General features: G+C 32.0%; 1 protein-coding gene across 7 annotated transcripts in view; it reads left to right on the top strand.

The window, feature by feature from the left end:
* The window catches only part of LOC142327687 (glycosaminoglycan xylosylkinase), a 52,040-nt gene that overhangs the window by 12,147 nt on the left and 17,616 nt on the right, over positions 1 to 22,277 (top strand). For all 7 annotated transcript variants that reach the window (XR_012757062.1, XR_012757061.1, XR_012757060.1 and 4 more), the window contains exons 3-5: positions 3,528 to 3,700; positions 6,619 to 6,815; positions 16,713 to 16,887. Coding sequence is in view for 4 of the 7 variants with exons in the window: in XM_075370931.1 (XP_075227046.1) it covers positions 3,528 to 3,700; positions 6,619 to 6,815; positions 16,713 to 16,887 (545 nt within the window). In the remaining 3 variants the exon portion in view is untranslated. The remainder of the gene's footprint in view (positions 1 to 3,527; positions 3,701 to 6,618; positions 6,816 to 16,712; positions 16,888 to 22,277) is intronic.

Genomic DNA, 22,277 nt, shown 5'->3' with positions numbered 1-22,277 from the left:
TTGCACCCTTAATTTACCCCTGTATGAGGGAATGTTTGCAAAAGTAATGGTGGAATATTGTATTGTCACATGACCTTAGTAACTGTGCAAAATTTCATCAGTCTGCAGTGTCAGAAAGTATGTTAAATTAAGGATGCAAGATTTGAGGACAAACATGAAAAAAAAATTGAAAATTGATGAAAACATTGTGAGTTAAAATAAAGCAAACACACATTTCTGTTGTCAACATCATAAGATTATTAAAAGTAATTAAAACACTAATAAATCTGATAGCCATTTTACCTATTATCATTGCTGTTTGAATCTTCTTTAAAAGAAACTATCTTCTTCATTATTCCACATGGCACAATCTTCATTTCTATCAAAACTAAATAACTCCAGGTTATTTCAGATAAAGTCTCACATCTACAGTCCATTCACATATTAAAGTGAAACCAGACTTTGTCCTCTTGTAGCAGTTCAGATAAAAATCCTTCAAATTTATATTAGCTTTGAGAGGCAAATTAATCCAATCATTGAGTGAGTGGAGTAAAGTCATTCCACTAAAAATATTGTGACTTAATTTTTTGACCAATTTAAAGTAAAACAAATTGCCTATGCATCAAGACGATTTGTTTAAAAAACCATTTGCTCTGTTGTACCATGATCTGTAGTACAATATTGATATAAGTCTCTACTTAAGACATCCCCGCAGGTCAGGATTTCAATTTATAAATTTCTTGTTTGAAGGATAATCCTACTTTTGACAGTTCAAGTAGACTCAAGTCAGGGGTAAAAAGTTAGCCTGAATTTAGTTTAATCCACTTGGATTGGCCATCACTTCCTCTTCATGCTTTATTATTTGGAGTAGGTGGGATAAAATTTTGAACTTTATGATTATTTAAATTGGCATACCTGTTTTAATAGCTAACTTAACTGTTATAAATCTTAATTTCAGTTGACCATATCACACTATTTGCATTTAATGACAGTTCTGTTATTTGATTTAGTATTTTATAACTGATATTTGAGTAAATTTGTAAGTTTAAATTAAGCTTGCTGTTTTGGTGTGTTCATTAATTAAAGGTGGTTTTAATTAATTACACCACACTAAAGAACATGTTCAAGAAAAAGATTTTATATATATATACTAGCTCTACCCGCCACGCTTCGCTGTGGCACATTGTGGTTGCATGGATGAGAAATGAGAAACAAAACAAAGCATACGTTTCATAGAAGTTTAATTTTGCAATACTTGTGGATATACAATATTTTTTGTTTTTCCACTGTCTGCGTAGATATAAAGGCTATCTGGTTTGCAGACTCGGGAACACGCAACATACAGTAGTTGCCCATGTGAGAAGCAATCCGCATCTAAATCTAAACCACACAATTCTAAAGATTGACCTTGAGCTTTATTGATTGTGATTGCAAATGCCAATAGAATTGGGAATTGCAATCTTTTAAATTAAAATGGTGTATCGGTCGGGATTATGGGTATTCGAGGAATGAGGACATCTTCACCTTTGAAAGGCCCCCGTTAAAATCGTTGCTTCCACTACGTTATTCATCAATTTCTTAACTGCAAGTCGCATGTCGTTGCAGAGTTTTGGCTGATTAATATTCCACAACAGGATAATTGTCATTTTTTGATCGAACCGTTGCTAGAATCAATCTAATGAGGAATGTTTTCCCAGTTCCTCCTGGCGCATCGAAGAAGGGCCCCCAACTCCATCATTTATCATTTGCATTATGCGATCATAAATGCCTTTCTGTTCACGCATTAATTTGGGAATGTTTGATTGGGCATATGACTGAAGATCACCAATTTTGTAACTCTGTTCACGGCATAAATCCACATCAAATGAAGCAATCGCAGCTCGGGTGGGTGCTGGCATTCCCAATTGACTAAGAACTTTATTTGCAATAGCTAAGCACTTGTCTTCAATATTTATCAATGCTTCGTTGTAAATGCCTTCTGTAAATTCCATGGTCATATTGGTACTTTCTAAGCGTACTCTATGCAAAATATCCTCAGCCATATGCGATCGATATCTTTCCCATAACTCTGTGAGAGATGAAGGGAGGCAAGTGGTCAATATAATTGCGAATAATGCGCGTATTTGGTTTGGATGTGCAGTGTTGCACGCGTCAATACATATATCCCACTGTTGGTCGTTTTCTAATAAATTCAGAGCTCGGTGAAAGGCGCAGCTCAATCACGAGCTGCGCGATCACACAAAAGTACCTCGATTAAAGTGAATATTTAATTCAGATTGTATAATAATCTGAATCAGATGCAAGTGGATATGTTTTTTTTTTAATGTAATTGGGAACAGGTATTGTTTCACATGTGACTGCAGTTGTCGTTAGCTAGTATGGTGATTGTTTCCCTTGCTTCCGGCAAATGGTGCGGTCACTGGTACACAGCTGACAGTTTTCACAAAAACTGTTTTCTCGTGGTCACGGGTATGTCACTGATGCAAAAAATAGATAAAAACAATCTTTTATGCGGGTTATATATCGTGCTAAAATTTGAGCTCAATCGGTGCAGAACATTGAGTTTTTGAAGCGTACACAAACAAACTTAACATTTTTATATATAAAGATTTGTGGGCTGCGAAAAAAAGCCCTTAAGTCGTGCGAAAAAACACATTTTAAATGCTTACAAAAGCAGAGTAATGCTTACAAATTACAGAATAATCAAACGGTGTTGATTTCAGATGTTAATAAACTGCTAACGTAAGTAGAAGTTGTGCTGCTTCAATGTACGTGATTCTCGAGAATGAATTACGGTCTCCAAAGAAAACAAAACCCCGCAGGTCAATTGAAAAAAAGGTGAGATTTTGATAAAAACGTGATTCGTAAAAAATTACACAAATTTGAATTATTTAGAAATAGTTTAGCGATGTATTGTGTCCTTTGGAAGAGAATTCGGTTACAAAGGATTTTCTGGTCATTGTGTAGGGATATTATTTTCTGTGTATTTGGTTATTTCGACTTTTTTTGTTTGCATAGTCTTAAGTCTATCTGGGCTATAAGAAAGTTGGGTGTTTTAATTTATTTACTGAAAGTCATCCTTCTTGGTGGCTTTTCTTTTTGTTTTGGTGGTTTTTTTTTTTAATAAATACAGATGTTTTAGCTGTTAAATATAATTCAAAGAAATTTGATCGTTGTGTTTTGACATCGGCCATCTTGTATTGATCTGATTGGTTTTCCTTTGTTTACATTTCCAAATTAAAAATGTACAAATTAAAAATAGATAGATAGATTTATTAAAAATAGATGAAAACAATCTTTGATGCAAGTTATATATCCTGCTAAAATTTGAGCTCAAACAGTGCAGAACATTGAGTTTTTGAAGCCGTACACAAACGAACTTAACATTTATATATATATATATATATTTTTTTTTTTTGTCTTCAGTCATTTGACTGGTTTGATGCAGCTCTCCAAGATTCCCTATCTAGTGCTAGTCGTTTCTTTCGGATATATATATATATAAATAAAAATTATTTTTATTGTATTAGTCTTTTTTTTTTTCACAGTGGGTTGATAGAAGAGGATTGTTACCATTACGTGGTTCTCATATGTTATCAAATATTTTGGATACTTTATCTACTGTCAAAATTTTTAAGGCTGATAATATTTCTAAAGGAACCCAACTAAAGATTATGCTAACATTAGAAGGAGGACAAAAAGCGCTCTTCAAACCCCAGTGGTATGATTGATAAAGTCAAGAAATCAAGCCAAGATTATTGTTACCAATCAATATTTATGAAGGTAAATTGATTGGTAACATGACCTGATGGTATCTAAACAAACTGTTTATTAATACTCATTACTGAAGCTATTTTAGTAAACTGTTTGCATTAAACAGAAGTTCATAATTTTTTTAGTTTAATTACATCCCTATTAATACATATTATACATTTGGATAATTTTATTAAATTTGTAAACATTTATCTCTAATTATTTTTATTAAAAGATTTAATTAACTACAGCATTCTGATATTTTAATATTCTGTAGTTAAATTACTAATTTTAAGAAAATTCAGCATTCATAATATGCTGAATTTTTAGCCTTTAAATCTGTTTGGTGCTACTTAATAATTATATAATAAAACAGTTTAGCTAAATATTCAAATTAATTGGTACTTAATTTAATGTAATTCTTAGCTATTCTAAAGATGTCTTTTCCTTTGAATAGTGAATTATCATGATATTTATAGGTTGATATGACAAAATATGGTTTAAACATTTATTGAGATATGTTTAATATGCCTCACTTTTTAAATACTTAGAAATATGATTCTAAAGTATTTTTCAGAACTATGATGCAGTCTGTTCTTCAATGGTGTTGTTTGTGGGGTATCAGAAATGTGTTAGTAGTATTTATAAAATTTTATATATTACTTTTATTTATTAAATTTTTAACAATTTATTATTAAATTGTTTAAAGGTTATCACAAAGGTGAGATCAGCAGCATTTATGACAGAATAATGTTTTGTCAGAGAATCTCCTTTGATTCTTAAATAAATTAGTTAATTTTGTGAACTTAAGTAAAAGAGAGAGTAGTTTAATTTTTATTTCTTACACATTCAAATTTTAGACTTCAGTTTCATTTATAACACATTCTTCCAATTCAGGTAAGCTCTATTTCTTATTTTCCTTACAAGGGCTTCTCTTTATGTTTTTAATAGTGAATGACTGTTTCTACTTATCCAAGGTTAATCCAATAAATTTTGAATTAGCAAGTCAATAAGCACTACAAGTTATAATAAAGCACTATAAGTTATAATTTATCTTATGTATTCAAAATTGTGATTGTCACTAGCCACATTTAATCTGTCAGAAAAAAGTTTGATATTTGATGGGAAGACCAATGGATGCTCTAAGTTGGCAGTGCATCTGTATATTAATTTTTTATTTAAACATCTTTTGTGATTGTGCATGTTAGTTGTTCTAAATTCTGCTTCCTCATATACCCTAGAACAGATAGACACTTTAATTGATGTACTTGAAAATTAGCATAATGTTGCAGAGATTATACAATCTAAAATTGAGCATCTTGAAAGTTCCTGTTTCTATTAACATTTTCTTCCCTTTTTTCTTCTGTTAAGTTCTTAAATATCTGTACGACTTTTTATCATTTATACAAATGCTAATCCAAGTTTTGAATGATTTTTATTTCCAAAAAATAGTAATACAATTTAAATTAGCAAAGTATAAAATGTTATACCTATCATACAATATGCATAATCTTATCAGATAATGACCCATCATGAATAATAATAAACAGGTCACTAGTTTGGCCCGTTTCTTATTTTTTATTATTTATTGTTACTCTTATAATATGAAATAGTAATATGTTTGCTGTATAAGTGCTGGGAAGTGTACCATTTTCACAAAGATTATTAAAGATTCTGTAAAATACCTTATGATTTGGATCAGTCTATTCTGTATGAGTGAAGAGACATGGAATTTTTTTTCAAAACGAAGAGTTCAAAACAGAATTCCCTTTTTTAAATTCAGACCCAATTGGAAAGATGTAGTACATTTTAGAATACAACAAACACAGAATTACTACATTACTGGATTCTGAAAAATAATTAAAACACAAAGTTACGTCAAAAAATGTTTATTATTAACTTGTAAACAAATTTATAACAACAATGAGTAATTCAAATTAATTTTGAAGCATACAGTTACATTACCAACTTGATTTAAATTTATTATACTAAAAACAGCTGTTAATTTTTTTTAATTCATAACATTTTCTGTTAATATTTGTTCTATTTTGTTTATAATTATTAAAAAAAATTGAAATATTTTGTTTTTTACATTATACATTTTCTGAAAATTAAATTATCTATAAATTTTGATTTAAAAATTTATACATCTATTAGTCATTTAACAAGTTACTTCAAAACTAAAAAAAAAAAAAAAAAAACAATGTTTTTCTTAACCAAATTTTTATGTTTTATGTTTGATGTCATTGAAAACTATGGGAGATACAGTTCTGGGACCTGTTTTATTCAATCTTTCAGTTCAATAAACCTAAGAAACTGTCGAGTTTACACCTTATATTGTGCCTTAAAAATTTCAGTAACCTCATTAAACGATGGGGAACTAAAATTTGGGTGAAAACATTTGCTAGTCGTAACTCAATAACAAGTGATTTTGGTTGTATGTTTATATGAATTTTTTTGCTTATTTCAAGCTCTAGAATCAGTTTTCAAATTATTTCTCTTTCCTCCTGAATCATTAACCAATCAAATAATTTTTCCTTTTTTTTAAGTTTCACTAATTCATTGGATGAGAATATGTCTTAAATATTTTGACAGTTGACTAATTTATAATTTTATATTTGTTCATCTGATAAAGCACTGCAAAAATATTTGTGAATCTTAAAAAAGGAAAAAAAGAAACAGTGAGTGTTCTTTATTTGATTGATAGTTATACTAATTCTACTGTTGTGATGCTTATCAGTAATTTTTTTATAAAATACCATAATTCTCTCTTTCCTTATAGTTTTTTTAGCAAACTTAAGTTTTTGTTATATTATTCAGTCTTTAATGCTTTAAGCTATTTATACTGCTTATAGCAGTTTCTTAATTTTTGTTGATTTGTTTCAGGTATTTTAGAGATGAAATAATTACTGGTCCAGTATTTGCTGGTAGAGATCGTCATAATGGTGAAGTAGCTGCATTTTATTTATCAGCAATATTAAATATGCGGCGAGCACCAATTACTGTTGGTAGAAAAGTTCATTTGAAACAAGAATTGTTGCCTGTTGCTACTTCTAGTCTCTTAGATACATTTTATGAAGAAGGTATTTGGCAGGTTAATTTTAATTACCATATCAGTATAATTTTGTGTGAATTGCTAGATTTTGATGTTTGAATTTTGATATTAACTGTTGATATAGCAGTTATAATAGTTAGATTATTAATTGTTATTATAGCAATAATAATAATTTATTTATACAATAAAAACAGGCTGATGACCAAAAACAGTTATAATAAATAATTTAATACATTTTATAGCATGTAAAAAATGTGCCATGCCGAACTGCAACTCAACCTCCAAAACGTCAAGGTGAAAAGCAGAGACACTAATACTCTGGAGATATCTGGATTATAATAAAAGTAATAAGTAACTGATATGTAACAATAGATTTATTTGGGTATGTATATGTATTTGATGGGGGATGTTTGTGTTTTAGGAGGATAAAGTTTTTTAGGAGGAGGAAAAGCTGTGGATGATGAAAAAAGATTATCTACATTTGGGGGGACACCAGTAATAAGCAGACAACCTTACTGATGTTCTAGGCAGTAGCTCTTAATTGATTAGATTATCAGAGTCATTTTACCCAGATGGAAAGAACACATTGCTTATCAGTGAATCTATATTCATAGACTAAAATAAAATAAAGTTGATTTTTCTCAAGAAATTAAAGGACCATCTTATAACAGGGTACCTACTAAATTAATGGATATTAAATTGGAACTATAAACTATTCGGCCAGATCTCTATTGGTTCACTGTTATTATTGACCTGCTGAGCGGTAATAATAAATCATCGGTGAGCAGTGGAATGAAATGCCATCTTATGTTGTAAAAATCAATTTGAAAGCAGAATTTCATTTCTATACAATGAAAATTAATCAGAGTTTCTATTTTAGCAGTGTTTACTCTGTAGTTGCAGCACTGAACTATCTGTTCGTAGTTACTACCTTTCTGATATTTGATTTTGCTAATGTAACGAAATGGTATGAAATTATCACATTGACAGTTCAATTTACAAATTTTCACTTTAATTATTATACAGTGCTAAAGTACCATATTTATTTGAGTACCCCCTGCACTTTTTTGGAAAGAAAAAATAAGAGTCCAGGGCGTACTTGAAACAGCCTTTAGCCAGGATAATTTATGTAAACATTTTCTTAGAAGAACCTAAATTCAATCACATAAATATAGTTACATTAGGCTTTCGTTTATCAATACCTGATGCCGCTTATACAGAATACATCCTTAATTATTAACATCCTGTTCATATTATTGATAGGAACGAAGTTATGGTATTTTTATAAAACTGATTCATTCTGTGTATAGGCTGCATCCGGTTCTAATGACACTACAGTTACAGTATCAGTTACCCATCATCGTCTTGTCTATTTGCCATAGTCATTGTACTGTTTGTATATGTGGAAGGTTATGTGCATTTTATCTGTTTAGTTTATCTTATAAAGTTTAATACGATGATTTATTTTAATTACGGCATTAAATGAGTACAAAAGGACAACGTCTATAATTTTTTACAGTAAATGAAAAACTGCGTGTTATAGAAGAGGCTGAAAAAATTGGAAATCAGGCGGCAGGAAGAAAATTTGACGTATAATGAAAGCTGCATTCGAGACTGGCGTAAGAAGAAACAACTTCCGGTGAAAGGGACTGATAATAAAAGGGCTTTTTGTGGCTTAAAACCAAAATACACAGACATAGAAAAAAATTGTATGACTTTTTATGGAAAAAAGGAAATGCAGTTATGCTATCATGACAGAAATGTGTCAATCATATGATCGTGAAATTGCTAAATCATTGAATAAAGTTATTTTAAAGCTAGCTGTGGATGGATAACATGATTTTTTACACGAAATGATTTGTCAATAAGACGAAAGATGACCATTTCTCAACGACTTCCAGACACTTATGAACAAAAAATATTACATTTTCACAAATACATAATAAATCTTAGAAAAGATAAAGGCTATTTGCCTTCTCAAATAGGAAATGCTGATCAAACCCCCGTATATTTTGAAATGCCATTTTGACAAAACCGTAAACAAAAAAGGTGAAAAAAGTGTTACGATTCGCACAGGTGGTAATGAAAAACAAAGGTGTAATGTTATGCTTTGCATTACTTCTGATGGATCAAAATTACCCCCGTACTTTGTTTTTAAAAGAAAAACTCTTCCTACCGTACAGGTAAATGGAGTTATTATCAGAGCACAGGAATCAGGTTGGATGGATGAAACCTTAATTTTAGATCGGATCAGGTGTGTATGGCAAAAGCAATCAGGAGATTTACTTAATAAAAAAAATACCGGTATGCTAGTAATGGATAGTTATTGGGGGCATACGACTGCTAAAGTAAAAGACATTTTAAAAAAGGGTATGACAGACTAGTAATAATTCCAGGCGGATTGACATTTCTATTGCAACCACTAGATGTCTGCATTAATAAACCATTCAAATCTGCATTAAAACAACTGTACAGTAAATGGATGGCTGATGAAAATTTCTTTCTCACACCTACAGGAAGAATCAAATGCCCAGATTTGTGTTTGGATAAAAGATTCTTGGGAAGTCCCACTCTTGGAAATCTTGCGAATTCTGTGGAATTAGTAAGGAAAAGTTTTAAAAAATGCAGAATATCTAATGAACTTGATGGTAGTCAAGACGATCATCTTTGGCAGAGCGACGTGGAGACTACCGACTCTTCTACAGACATTGACAGTGACAGTGATTAATTAAAAATAAAATCCCATATTAAAAAGTGTATTGAAATGATCCTTTTCAATATGATACTTTCTTTTCATTTTACTGGCCTGCTGATGATTCTGTACTAAACTAGTACTTACGGTAATTAATTATTAATGTAATATTAATATTGTAATTTAAATGAACGAATTAAATGCTTTACTTTCTGAATATTTTTGTATTTACGTATTTTTTTATCATATCTGTTGAACTTTAAAATACCAATATATACTCAATTTTTTTTTTTAGATTTTTAGTTTGGAAAATCGAGGTGCTCGAATAAATACAGTAATTAATTCTTAAATACAATTTCTTTTTTTATATGTTGTGAATAGTTTTGACAGTTGAGAAACATTGTAGCCTTAGACACATTGGTCCATTCTGTATACCATTTTAAGATATGATAAACTAATGTTGGTTTTATTCATTTTTTTTTTTTCTAAAAATTAGTTAATTTAAAAATTTTATTTTAATTATTTTCTAATGTAGATTTTAGAAAATTACTTAATGCAGACTTAAGCTGTTCTCAGATACCCAATAATGTTTTAACAACATTCAGTCTATTTTTACTCAGTAGGTTTCAGAAATGAACAGTCTGATTCAGTACATTAGTACAACTATTCAGGTCTGTAGTTTCTTTTGGAAATTACAAAATTGATTCTTGTCATTGCTGACAATCCTTTTGATTGAGAACATGACACTTAAAATTTAGAACATGTAAATACATCTTTTATTTTTTTTAAATTTCAGAAATTACAGAATTTCTCATGGTAAATTTTACTTAAAATAAAAGTAAAGAAAAGGAAAACATTTACATTTGATCATTACTAAGAATTGTAAATTTATAGTCTGATGTTTTTTGTGAAGTTTTTGGCTTTGGTTTACTATTTGGCTGTTTCTGAAGGGGATGAAATTCCAAAATCTATCACTTTAACATTTGGTGTTGCTTATTTGGGATATTACAGCCACATGAATGGGAAGGGTTAATTCTCGTAATTATAAGTTGGGTTTTGTGTTAAATGGTAAGCTATACTGGAAGAGAAGCTCTCTGAATAATATATGAAATAGGTTTATATTAACCACATATAATAAACATCCACTAGCAAAAATGTAATTATATTTTTCAAATATATTAGTTGTAAAACAAGGTAGGTAATCTTAAGGCCATTAACCCATCCTGACAATTCACACCATAAGATTGAATCCTAGAAGTCATAACCTTCAACAGGAGTGGAAGGATAATATTGAAAGGGTAATAATAAGAATATGTTGTTTATGGGAGGTATTATTGAGGCAGTATAATGGATATAACTGGTAAAACAAGAGATTAAATAACATTTCTGTCTTTTAGTGGTAGGTAGCAAGTGCATTTGAATAGAAAATGTTGCATGGTATCACACTTACGAAGAATTTAAAACAAAATGAAAATGAATTGTTTTGATTGGATTTTAATTTATGTTTATTTATATATACGTTAAGTTCCTAATCAAGTAAGGATAATGATTTCCCAGTTATAAAGATTAAATTTAGAATAGGATTATGCCAGAGTGGACAGATTTATTATCAGTGTACTTTATCTATGTTTTCAAGTGTTTGCCCTATTGATCTTATGCATGTTGTTACAGTAAGAATATCCAAGGAGAGTCTGTTGAATTTCCTGAATTATGGGTGCCTGTTGGGTTACTCAAAACAGCTATTATTTCCTGCAGAACCTCCCCACATTGTTAGATATCCATTTAAATGAGAAAGTGGTTATGAGATGTTCTCTGCTAGTAATTCTTTACAGCAATATTTCCTAAGTTGAATAAGGTTTGATAGTACAATTTGTTGTATTCAGATTTTGCTGCATTATGACTTCACATGACTTGGAAATTTGGAGTGTTTTTCATAGTTGTCTAGATTATAAATTTATAAACATTTACACATCAGTCTGCTTCTCTTTATAAAAAACACTCAGATTCTTGAATCCTATAATTAGGAATAGGTATAATAGATTGATAAGATAGAAACTTTATTTGTTCTACAGAAGATTTGGCAGTTTTAGCTGATTTGAAACGAAAAGATACATTATCTTTTTTTGTCTAGAATTTCATTGCCATGAGTATTAAGATATTTTCTAGCTTTTAATTTATGTATTTTATTATTTTAATTTTAAATAATTTTACTTTAGTAATTAATCCCAAATTAATTTCCATTTGAAATAATTTGGGATTAGCGTTTTATTTATTTTTTGGTTAAGTACTTATAATTGCCATTTTTGCCAGAGAATATATTGCCAGTAACATAATCAATTTGTTCTAAACTTCTTTTACAGTTAGTTGTCTGTTATGATTAATATTGTCAGGTCTCATACAAAGTTATGATAAAATGGTCTATATTTTGGTTGTCAGTATAACTGCTTGTATTTATGTTAAAAAAAAGAAATTTGATTTTGGTTTAATTTAGATGGAATTTCCATAAAATATATTTTAATAAAATTGATGTATGGAGAGATTTTTATTTCCCAGCTTTTAAATTCTTCGAATCTGGTAAAAAACATTTTAGTCAACTCTTTTTTTTTCAGTTTATATCTGTACCATAATGCCTAAAACTTAACTTCATTCTATGTTTTCTCAATAATTATTTATCCTGATTTCATTGTAACCAGACTGAAAATTAATAAAATTAACTATGTTTACTCAAATTAGTTATTTCCATTTTCAGTAAAATACTGATAATGATTTATCATACAAAATACCTGTTAACTTGTCATCATTATATCTATATATTGTATTATTTGTTTTTGACAAAAATCAGTTGACTAGTTTAATGCTATTTTTCATCCCTGTTTTATATTTGTATTTTAATCTCAATATATTTTCTTTATCTGATAATCAGTTATTTATTTTAATATCTTCCTCTAGTGTTTTTGTTCTCTATATATTATATTACCAAAATAATTAATAATAAATATCTTAATATATGGTCAACCAACTATTTTATCTCTATAAGATCTACCGTAAATTTCTGTCCCTGCCTAATTGGGTAAAGACCTCCCATTTTCAATTTGATCAATACCTTATGTTGTTATAGCATAATCATTTGTTGTCAGTTTATCATGTTGTTACAGCTTTAGCATCAATTATTATCATCTATAGCATAAATTATAAATGTGATTAGTACATGTTATGATTGATTAGACAGGTTAGTTTAATATTTAATACTTTCATAAAAAAGAAAGAAAAGAAAATATTTTATAATTTATGACTGAAAATCTATTACTCACACTTTAAATTTAGTATGGTTATTTACAGTATAATAATTTTACACTGGATTTGTAGCACTTAGGAGGTCAATAAGTTAATGAATTTATCATTTTTATTAATATATATATATTTCTGTTAAGATTGTCATAATTATATGATTTTATTTAACTTTCTGTGTGCACTGTCACGTGTTAGGATGTATATTTAACAATAGCAATAGCAATTGCTTAATTATAGCAATAGCAATATTTAACCTACTTCCAGATGAGATAGAAGGCTAAAATTGTTCACACATGTTTGTGGTTGATGACAATCCATTGTTATAACAGAAGATTCTGTTAAAAAGATCTGTTTTCATAGAAAATTTGTTGTTTGCAAATAATGGAAATTCAAACAACCGCGTGCATACAAAAGACTTACAAAAGATGACTTACATACAAAAGATGCAGAGTGCCAGTCATCAGTACTTTCTGCTATTCAAGAAAATGAATAACCTATAATGCGAAAATGGGTTATTTATGGATAAGCTGCAAACTAGTCAAATAGGGTCAGTGAATCACTGCTCCTAAATTTATGCACAAATATGTTTGAGTCAGTTATTCATGTCGCTACATCATTATATTTCAGAAGAAATCAATCTATGATTATATACAATTATGTAATCATTTATACAGTATGTCTAAAAGTGAAATAAATTAATACATTTCCCTAGATGTGTTCGAGAAGTTTCATAGTAATACACTGTTTAATTGTGACAATAATTTTTTTTTTTAATTGAGACTAAAAAGTATAAAATAAAAAAATTAAATATTTTTTTATTTAACTAATGAAAAAATTGCAGAAAAAGTATCGAATTTCACTATTTGGAAATTATTGAATTTTAAGTATAAAATTGTTTGGAAAAACTTTCCAAACAAATATATTTAAAGTTGTACTAAAAAAATAAATAAATAAATAATTTCAAGAATATATTAAAGTATTAAATCAAGAATAAATGTCTATAATGGACTCTGATTAAATTCAAGTAACGTTTTATAGATAGTGCCATTTCATATGGCTTCTGGAGAGCGGGACCATTGTAAAGTCATCACACAACAAATGTAGAATTGCTAATACTGAATGTTAATACTATAAATCAGTTGTACATTGATATGGTTTTTTTTATGCAATTAAAATTGGTAATGGTACATGACACGCCGTGGCCTCTAATTGTACAAAAAAAAGCAGTATAATTATAATTTATTTATTATTTCATTAATGAATCTAACTGTGAATTATACTGTTTACAAACATATTAATAAAATAAAGTAAAATGACGTATTTTTTTTAATAAACAAACGCTGTTTAAATATTCATGTGTTGCAAAATAATTGTTTTTTCCCCTATTTGATTATGAATACTTACCTTGCTGTAGTTATCTGAACAAATGCATTTCCTCCATGCCGCTCACAGTTTCTTCATTGTTCCCATCTTTTTATTCATCAGTACTTCAGTTTCTGTAGAAGTCATGTTGTTGCTGCTGATTTCATAGCTTAAGTTTATTATGAATGATTGATAGGCTCCTCCAGTGGACTTTGCATATCGCAGTAATTTTTTTCTATTTTCAAGCAGTGTTTGTTTATTTTCTCTTAATGTTCTACACCCTTTGATACAAATTTGTTTTTACAAAGTCTTTCAACATCTTCATGGATAAATATAGTATTTCGAGCAGCAACCCAATCTTTGACATCTGCCCAAATCAATTCTATCAGGTTCAGCTCGGGATGGTACAGGAAAGTCATAAAATATCATGACCAGCAATTTTAATTGTTTTTGTCTACTGAAAAAGCGTCAAGTGACATCTTATGTCCTCTAACTATTTCAAAAAGTTCTACTTTAAGATTGGTTTCATGGAAAGTAATGCCTTCAGCCAGTCTTGCGTATCAATTTTTTTTGAATTTGAATTAGTGGCTTTGTTCTCTTTTACAATTTGATAAGGAGCATTATCCAGCACAATTACTGAATTAGGTGGCAAATTTGGAAACAGTTTCTCTTTAAGCCATTTTGAAAAATCACTTCATGATTATATTCTCCAATCGCTGTCATAAATTTCAACATAGTAAGACAGTGTGGTATGAATCCCGTATATCCACCGGTATTCAAAATAATTGTTCTTGATCCTTTGCCAAAAAAAAACTCACAGTGCACTCCTGCAACACACTATGCAGCTATCCAGCACTCCTGTCGAGCTATTAACTCGACAGCCTGCAGCTATGCAGACTGACTAACTACCACTGATCGTTTACAGCCCCAACGATGGGAATGTACAGACACTGTTCATGCTGATGAAAACTGTTAATATATTAATAGCTATTGGTAGCTTAAAGCACAAGTTGACAGTACAGGGCCAGAGGCCGAGAAGCGATCGATTACAGTATATGTATGGCGAGCCCAGTGTGAGATCGTCCAGGAAGAACCACCTTGGCCATGCCAGCAGAAGACGACCAATGCCGATCCTACACTACAGGGCTCTGGGCGCCACCACTGCCAGCTGTAGTGGGAAGCTCTTTCTGATTCTAATTGACGAGTCACAACTCCCCAACTACAGTCGAGCCGACATCGCCAGACACCAGCTTTTGGACCCGACAGCCCTTCTCAGAGCTACCTCATAAAACGCACAAACAGCCCTTTTCAGGACCACCACTCCAAAATCCCTTTGAGCCATCTTGAGGGCTACCACTTGGTTTTAAATTGCCATGAGTCATCAAAGCCGTTCAGCCACAGTATGAGTATGGTTTTATTGCTGATAATTTTTCTTCGTGGCAGATACAAGTGAGTGATTGGATGTGTACAATCAGATGTAACTAATTGTACACTTATGGAGGGATGAGTAGAGGTATTGATCCCACTGGAGTGGTAATAGTAGGTTCACAAACCATATAAGATGGCACTATCTATATATTGATAATGATGATCTATAAATGTTTTCTATTCACAGTAGTGAATGTGCTTTATGTGAACATTTATTGATTGCATCTCTCAGCTACATTTAATTATGATAATATATATTGAATGAATTTATTAACAAAATTCCTTTACATTTTATGTCATGAATAATAAAAGCGTGTGGTGCACCCTTCATTGTATTACATAGCAAATTATCAATAAAATGACTATAAAATATAATGAAGGGCGCCCGGCGATTTTATTATTTATGGTTTATTATTAACTAATGTTCAGTATGCATTACTATGATTTTTTTCATTAGTTAAATAATTAAAAGTGTATTTTTAAGAAATTATTTAATTTTATATTGAGTACAATTATCTACCTTTCTTAGTTCAGTCACCATTCAATCTCATGTTGACTCGATATAAAAATTATGAATTTATACTTTGCTGTTATTAAATATGATTTAGTATGATGTTGAAATATGTACCAATAATTATTTACTGCATGAAAATTTATATGTTCACAAATTTTAAATACTTTTGATCTTAACATGATATTTATGAGAATTGAAAATTTCATTTTGCAGAGTGCTAAAAATGCTTTTGATTTAATTAAGTCTGAAGTTACAATTTTCTTTTTGTTTTTTTTCTGTAATTGATAAAGAAACAAATGAAAATTATAATTTTTAGGCTTTACTGATGATAGAATAGAGAGCATGTATGTATTCATTCATTTTGCTATCACATGATAGCAAACTTACGTATTAAATATACAGCATTCTGTATTTTAATACGTGAAAATTTGCTGGAAGAGTTCAAGACCTCATTCCAGAATATATTGTCTATTTAGAAGTAGTTAATCATAATATTCAATAATAAAACAGTTCGCTGTTATAATTTTTTAAGCAATTATTAGTTCGTATTGTAATAGGCTGTGTGTGTTTTTAAACATTTAATTATTGATGGCATACAATTTATTGATATTAATCTATTAATATGTTATATTTGGCAGATACAAAGACATGTTTTTATGGTATATGTTATTATTGTCAGCCAAAGAAAGGTGTATGTAGTGATGACAGTGGCATGTTAGAGGGTGCTGTTATATTATGGCTACCGTCACATTTACAACTGAAAAAATATCGTCATCCGTGGCAGCGATCATACCGGACTGGTGTCATTGCTAGGTAATGATTTTTGTTGCATTTCTGTTTGTTCAGAATTCATAATTATATATAATTTCATTATGTTCCCTTCTGTTTAATTACGTTGTGAACAAAAAAAAATCAGGGTTTTAATTTGTTATAATATCTCTTGGATGAGCTGTATAGTGTTGATTTAAAGCTAGAATCAGTGAGCAAAAAAGACAGTTTTAGTTGTGGTCATGGCTGTTGATTGATTCCTTATCTTTCTGATTGACAGCACCACTAATAAAAATGGGAAATCCTGAACAGAAAGCCTTCTTTGATTTGCAGTTTGCTAAATGTGAATCTTTAATTACAGTTAAACTGTATTCCATAGAAAGTCTAATTGTGATACTCCAAGTGGCAGTAATGATAATAGCATAGCCAATGTGAAACAATTGGATGTCTTTATAAAAGGAAGCATGCAGAATGACTAAGGATGTCCGAAGAAAATGTTGAAGATGTCAGGGAGTTTTCCTGCGTAGTCCTAAAACATCTGTCAGGAAGGACAATCACAAACCAACAACACCAGCGGTGAGACAGTGTGGAATGTTTTAAGGAAATGCTTCCATATATGTTTGTAATGTTTACAGCTGTTACAAGTTTTGAAGCTTACTAACTACACTGTGCATGCCAACTTCAGAATTGAAATGTTGTAGCATGAAGATGATGGCTTCCTTGATCATAGTGATGATTAGTGATATGTCCAATCTTACTGTAAAAGTTAACATACATAGTGTCCTTATCTGGGAATTAGAAAATCTCCATCAACTCTTACAATGCAGAAGGGACTCTTCAATATTAATTGTTTTCTGTGCAATATCCTGATAGCAAGTTTATGGGCCACACTTTTTCACTGAAGCAAACATAACAGGAGTTATTTATTTGGATGTGCAGCATATCTTTCCTCAACTGCAAGATGTACCAGATAATTTTATTTGACAACAAGATGGTGTACCCTCCTCATTGGCATAACTGTTTGGGATCGATTGAATGACATTTTCCCCAATCACTAGATTGGTTGGCATATACCTAATGACAAAGCTTGGATCCAATGGCAAAAGCTTGCAGTAACCTCTAAGGTCACCTAATCTGACCCAATTTGATTTTTTTGAGTTTTTATAAAGGATTTTGTGTATATGCTTCTGTTACTTATACTTATCTTCCAGATTTGAGGCACAGGATTGAAGCAACTGTCACTTCCATTACTCCAAACATGCTGGTTGAAGTATGAGACAAATTCTCCTATCGATTGGATGTGTTGTGTAACAAAGTTGTTGCTTTGAATTTGCTTTAAGCAGTTCTTTGAGCTAGTGGTTGCGTGTGTACTGCCACTAATATCAAACATTGTGTCAGTCTTAAGTATTGCAACATTTGTATTATATTGAACAAGACTCATCATTTGTTGTTCTTCACCAAATAGTAATTGGGTGAGGTTGGACGTGCACCCGCCTCATCGAGGGCCCTTCAAAGCTATTGGTTCAGATTCTGAAGAGTGCGTGGCAAAGAAGTGGCAGTGACTGTTAGTCTGTTTACACCCTTTGGGTGTGGGCTGTAATCTGTGGTATTGCATGTTTATTTGCATAGCTAAGTTCTTGCACAGCCGATCGAACAACAGCTAAGAGGTGTGAGTGACAGGAGGCTTTATAGGTCTCTGGCTGCCTGTGGCTCGCTACAGATAGTTGTGACATTTGTGTGGGTTTACCCATTTGAGTTCGTAGGGAGATAGCAAGCTTTGTTAGATTTTTATTTCTTCAGGTGGCAGTCTCAGAAGGCAAACCTAAGAAGCAACCCAAGCCCAAGTGGGTGAGGGCTGTTGAGGTAACTGAGGTAAGGACTGATGATTCATCAGCCTCCTCTGCTGATGAAGAAAGTCAGGCTGGGACTTCCACCCGTAAAGGAAGATTGGCTAATTTTCTGAAATCAAAAGGTAAGCCTATAGCTCTGTACTTTTGATGAGGGTTTTTAGTGAGCAGTTTGAGCAGCTGATGGCCTTTCTGGAGAATCCCAGAAATGCCTCAGCTAGTGTAAGGTCAAAATTGACCCCACAATTAAAAGAAAGAATTAAAAGTTTTTATCTCTGCATTGGCAGAAGGATGCGAGGTGTGTTGGCTTCTAAGCCAGTCCAGGTGAAGAAAGTGGTGGTTAACGAGACTGTTCCTTTGCCAGTTTCTGAGCCCCCTAAGGCCCAGCAGAAATGTTATGCAGATGATATAAAGGACAAGCAAGAGGCCAGTTTGTCTTGAAAACAACCATTGGTTCTGTTCGTTAATATGAAAGAGGGACTTACCAAAACTAGTAAAGAGATAAGGGACAAATTTTAAGTCGTTCTTCAATCAAAGAGGTTGAATCTGAGAATTCGAAGAGTAAGAGAAACTAAGAAGGGGCTTGTGGTGGCTGATAACAAGGAGACAGCCGGACTTATATTGGCTGTCTCCTGTAAAGGTCGAGAAAAGCGACATGAGAGCCGATTTAAAAAAGAAAGAGATGTCCGAGAATGATAGTTTACGATGTTGACCAGCATCTAGCTAAGGATGAGGTGATGTCTCTCATTAGAAAGCAAAACATCTAGTTGGATGAAGCTGCAGTCAGAGTGTCAGGTTTTTATGTAAAGCGGGTAAGCACGATGCAGAGCACTACCACAGGGTGTTTGAGGGTCTCCATTGTTCAAGACCTTCTTCTTCACTGAAGGGAGGCTGTTCATTGATTTTGCTTCTTGCAGAATAAAGGAATATGTTGATATTCAGCAGTTTTTAGGTGTTGGTGTGGTCACAGGGCTAAGTTCTGTGATCTTTCCATTATATATGTCCACTGCAGTGAGAAGGTACATATGCATGAGGATTGTCCCAAAAAGGCTGATCCTCCATCTTGTATAAATTGTAAAAGGTTGAGGAAACATCATAAGCTCTCTGTCGAGAGCAAGGAGTGTGGATCATATTTGAGAGCTGTAGAGGTGTATTTTAATACTCTTGATGGTTAGTTTGGTCAGTTGAATGCACAGGATGCGTGTATTGTTCATATCAAGTTAGGTAAAGTGGCCTTATGTTGTAAGCTAGATGTTGTTTTGTTGTAACATGCGTATATTATATTTGGTGACCTGTCAAGTTTTGTGGAGTGGAAGTGATTTTATTATGGTCCTGACAGTATGTTTGCTGTTTTGTGCGTAAGAGAAATTACTTGTCTTCTTGCAGCAGCTCTCTAACAATTATCATGTTGTTTTTAGGGTTGATGTTCAAAACTTACATCTATATGTTGTAAATTGTTATTTCTAGTATTGGGACCCTGCTGAGCATCATCTTGAGGTCTGGGAGAAAATATTTCAGTTTTCAGAGCACGTTCTATTGTTATTTGTGCCTATGTTAATGCTAAAGTTCTTATGTGGTGTAGTGATTATGCCGTTAAGAGTGATAAAGCAGTTGAAGGTTTTGATGCCCAACATAACTTAAGAGGTTTTTAAAGTTTCTGGTGAGCTGCCAACATATGCTGATATGATGGATAGTAGGAGGCAATTTGTTGGCACCAATATTTATGTCACAGTTGGAAGGTACATTCCCACGCATGCCTGTGGTTGGAAGGTTGTTGATGATAGCTCTAGCGATCATTGATTTATTGTCTTGAGGGGAGAGGGTGGCTCCTTGGTGGACGTGGGAACTTACTGAGCTGAAGTCATCTGTTCTTCGTTTACGGAGGTCCTCTCAAACTGAGAGTGACCCTGAGCAGCAAGCAGATTTGGCTTCGAGGAATAGGGAGCTCAGATTTTGTTATTATCACAAGGTAAGGCAGGCCAAATGTGATTCTTAAGTATTCAGGATACTTAAACTGTGGGGCTGTAAACATAAGATGGCATTCACCCCGGATAAAAATAAGATGATGGTGCTGAAGGGCCATTTGGCTGTGATGCGGCAAATCCGTGTTTTTTTAATGTCATGCCATCAAATTCAATATGCTCAGGTTCAGAGATACCTCAAGGTACTTTTTTACGAAAATTTTCATTTTAAGGAGCATTTACAGTACATCACAAGAAGGTTAATATTGCCTTCTTTGGTATTCAACGTATGGTTAATCCGGATTGGGGTCTGAATTTTAAGACTATGAATATCCTGTATAATGGTGTGTGTGAGGCAATCATGTATGCTGCAGCTGTTTGGGCGGATAGGCTAAAATATAAAACTTATAGGTACATTTTTTTGTTGAGGGCTCAGTACCTATTGTTGTTAATTGTGACTGGTGGTTACCGTAAAATTTCTCATGATGGTGCCCTGATGGTTGCTGGAGTAAAGCCTATTGATGTTCTTGTGCTTGAGTGTCAACAACACTATTTTGCAAAGAAGTTGGGTCAATTCACTTTTGTAAAATTAGAGAGATTGAGATTGATAGATTTCAATTGTGGCAGACTAGCTGGTATGAGACGGCTGATGGGCATTACAGGCATGGTCATTTTCCTGATGTGAGAGTCCGTGGGGCGCCTCTTGGGTGTCTCCTAACAATTATATAACTCAATTTCATTTGGCCATGGTGCTTTTAGGGATAGGTTGGCTCTTTTGACCTGGCTGATTCAAGTCTTTGCCCGTGGTGTGGCATATTATATAATTTTTTTCATGTTTTATTTGTATATCATGAGTATGGCGAAAGACAATTAAGTGACGCAGCTCAGGGATATTGGGTCTACTTTAGATTTAAATTTTAATCGGAAAAGTCGGGCCGAATGGTTAATTGTAGAGAACTTCATGAAATATTTGGTGCGTAGGATGGGGAGTTCGAGTTACCTTGGTGGGTCTGTGGGTTCAGAATATGACCTCCAATAAAACCCCTATGGGCTAGGTACAGAGGGGTGGCATGGCGGCCATAATCGTCACATGGAGGGATCTTTCCCTTCAGGGTCAGGATGCTAACATCCTGAGTTAGCAAAAGAGTTGCTCTTTCATTTTATTTTTTATTTGTGATTCATTACCCTAAGTTAAGAGATATTAAATAGCTTCCAAACTTGATATTCTTTTATATATGCACAGTATTTGTTACAATATTTTGTACACGGGTTAAATGTCAGTTTCCTCTGCATGCAGGTGTAAATTTTGTAAGAGGTGTGAAATTTTGATTTTGCAGTAGATAGTAGATAATATCAGCAGATATAATTAATTCATTTGTTAGTTATTTTTATATTGGTTTTGAAAGTAACAAGTGTAAGCATACAAAACAAGAACAAGTTTATATGTCAAGGGTTAATAGAGAAATAATGGTAAAGGTGTTGGCCATGCAAGATTTCCTAATTCTTCACTACTAACTCATCAACATTTGCATTGGCTGAACATAAAATCTGAAAATACTAGAAGCATTGAAGACACTTAATGATGAGATAAGCCTAGAATTAGTTGCATTTTAAAACGCAAACAATT

This window comes from Lycorma delicatula, chromosome 7 (assembly GCF_047948215.1).
Source record: "Lycorma delicatula isolate Av1 chromosome 7, ASM4794821v1, whole genome shotgun sequence".
Taxonomy (NCBI): domain Eukaryota; kingdom Metazoa; phylum Arthropoda; class Insecta; order Hemiptera; family Fulgoridae; genus Lycorma; species Lycorma delicatula.
The sequence above is the reverse complement of the archived record's forward strand: the minus strand, read 5'-3'. Positions and strand labels throughout refer to the sequence as shown.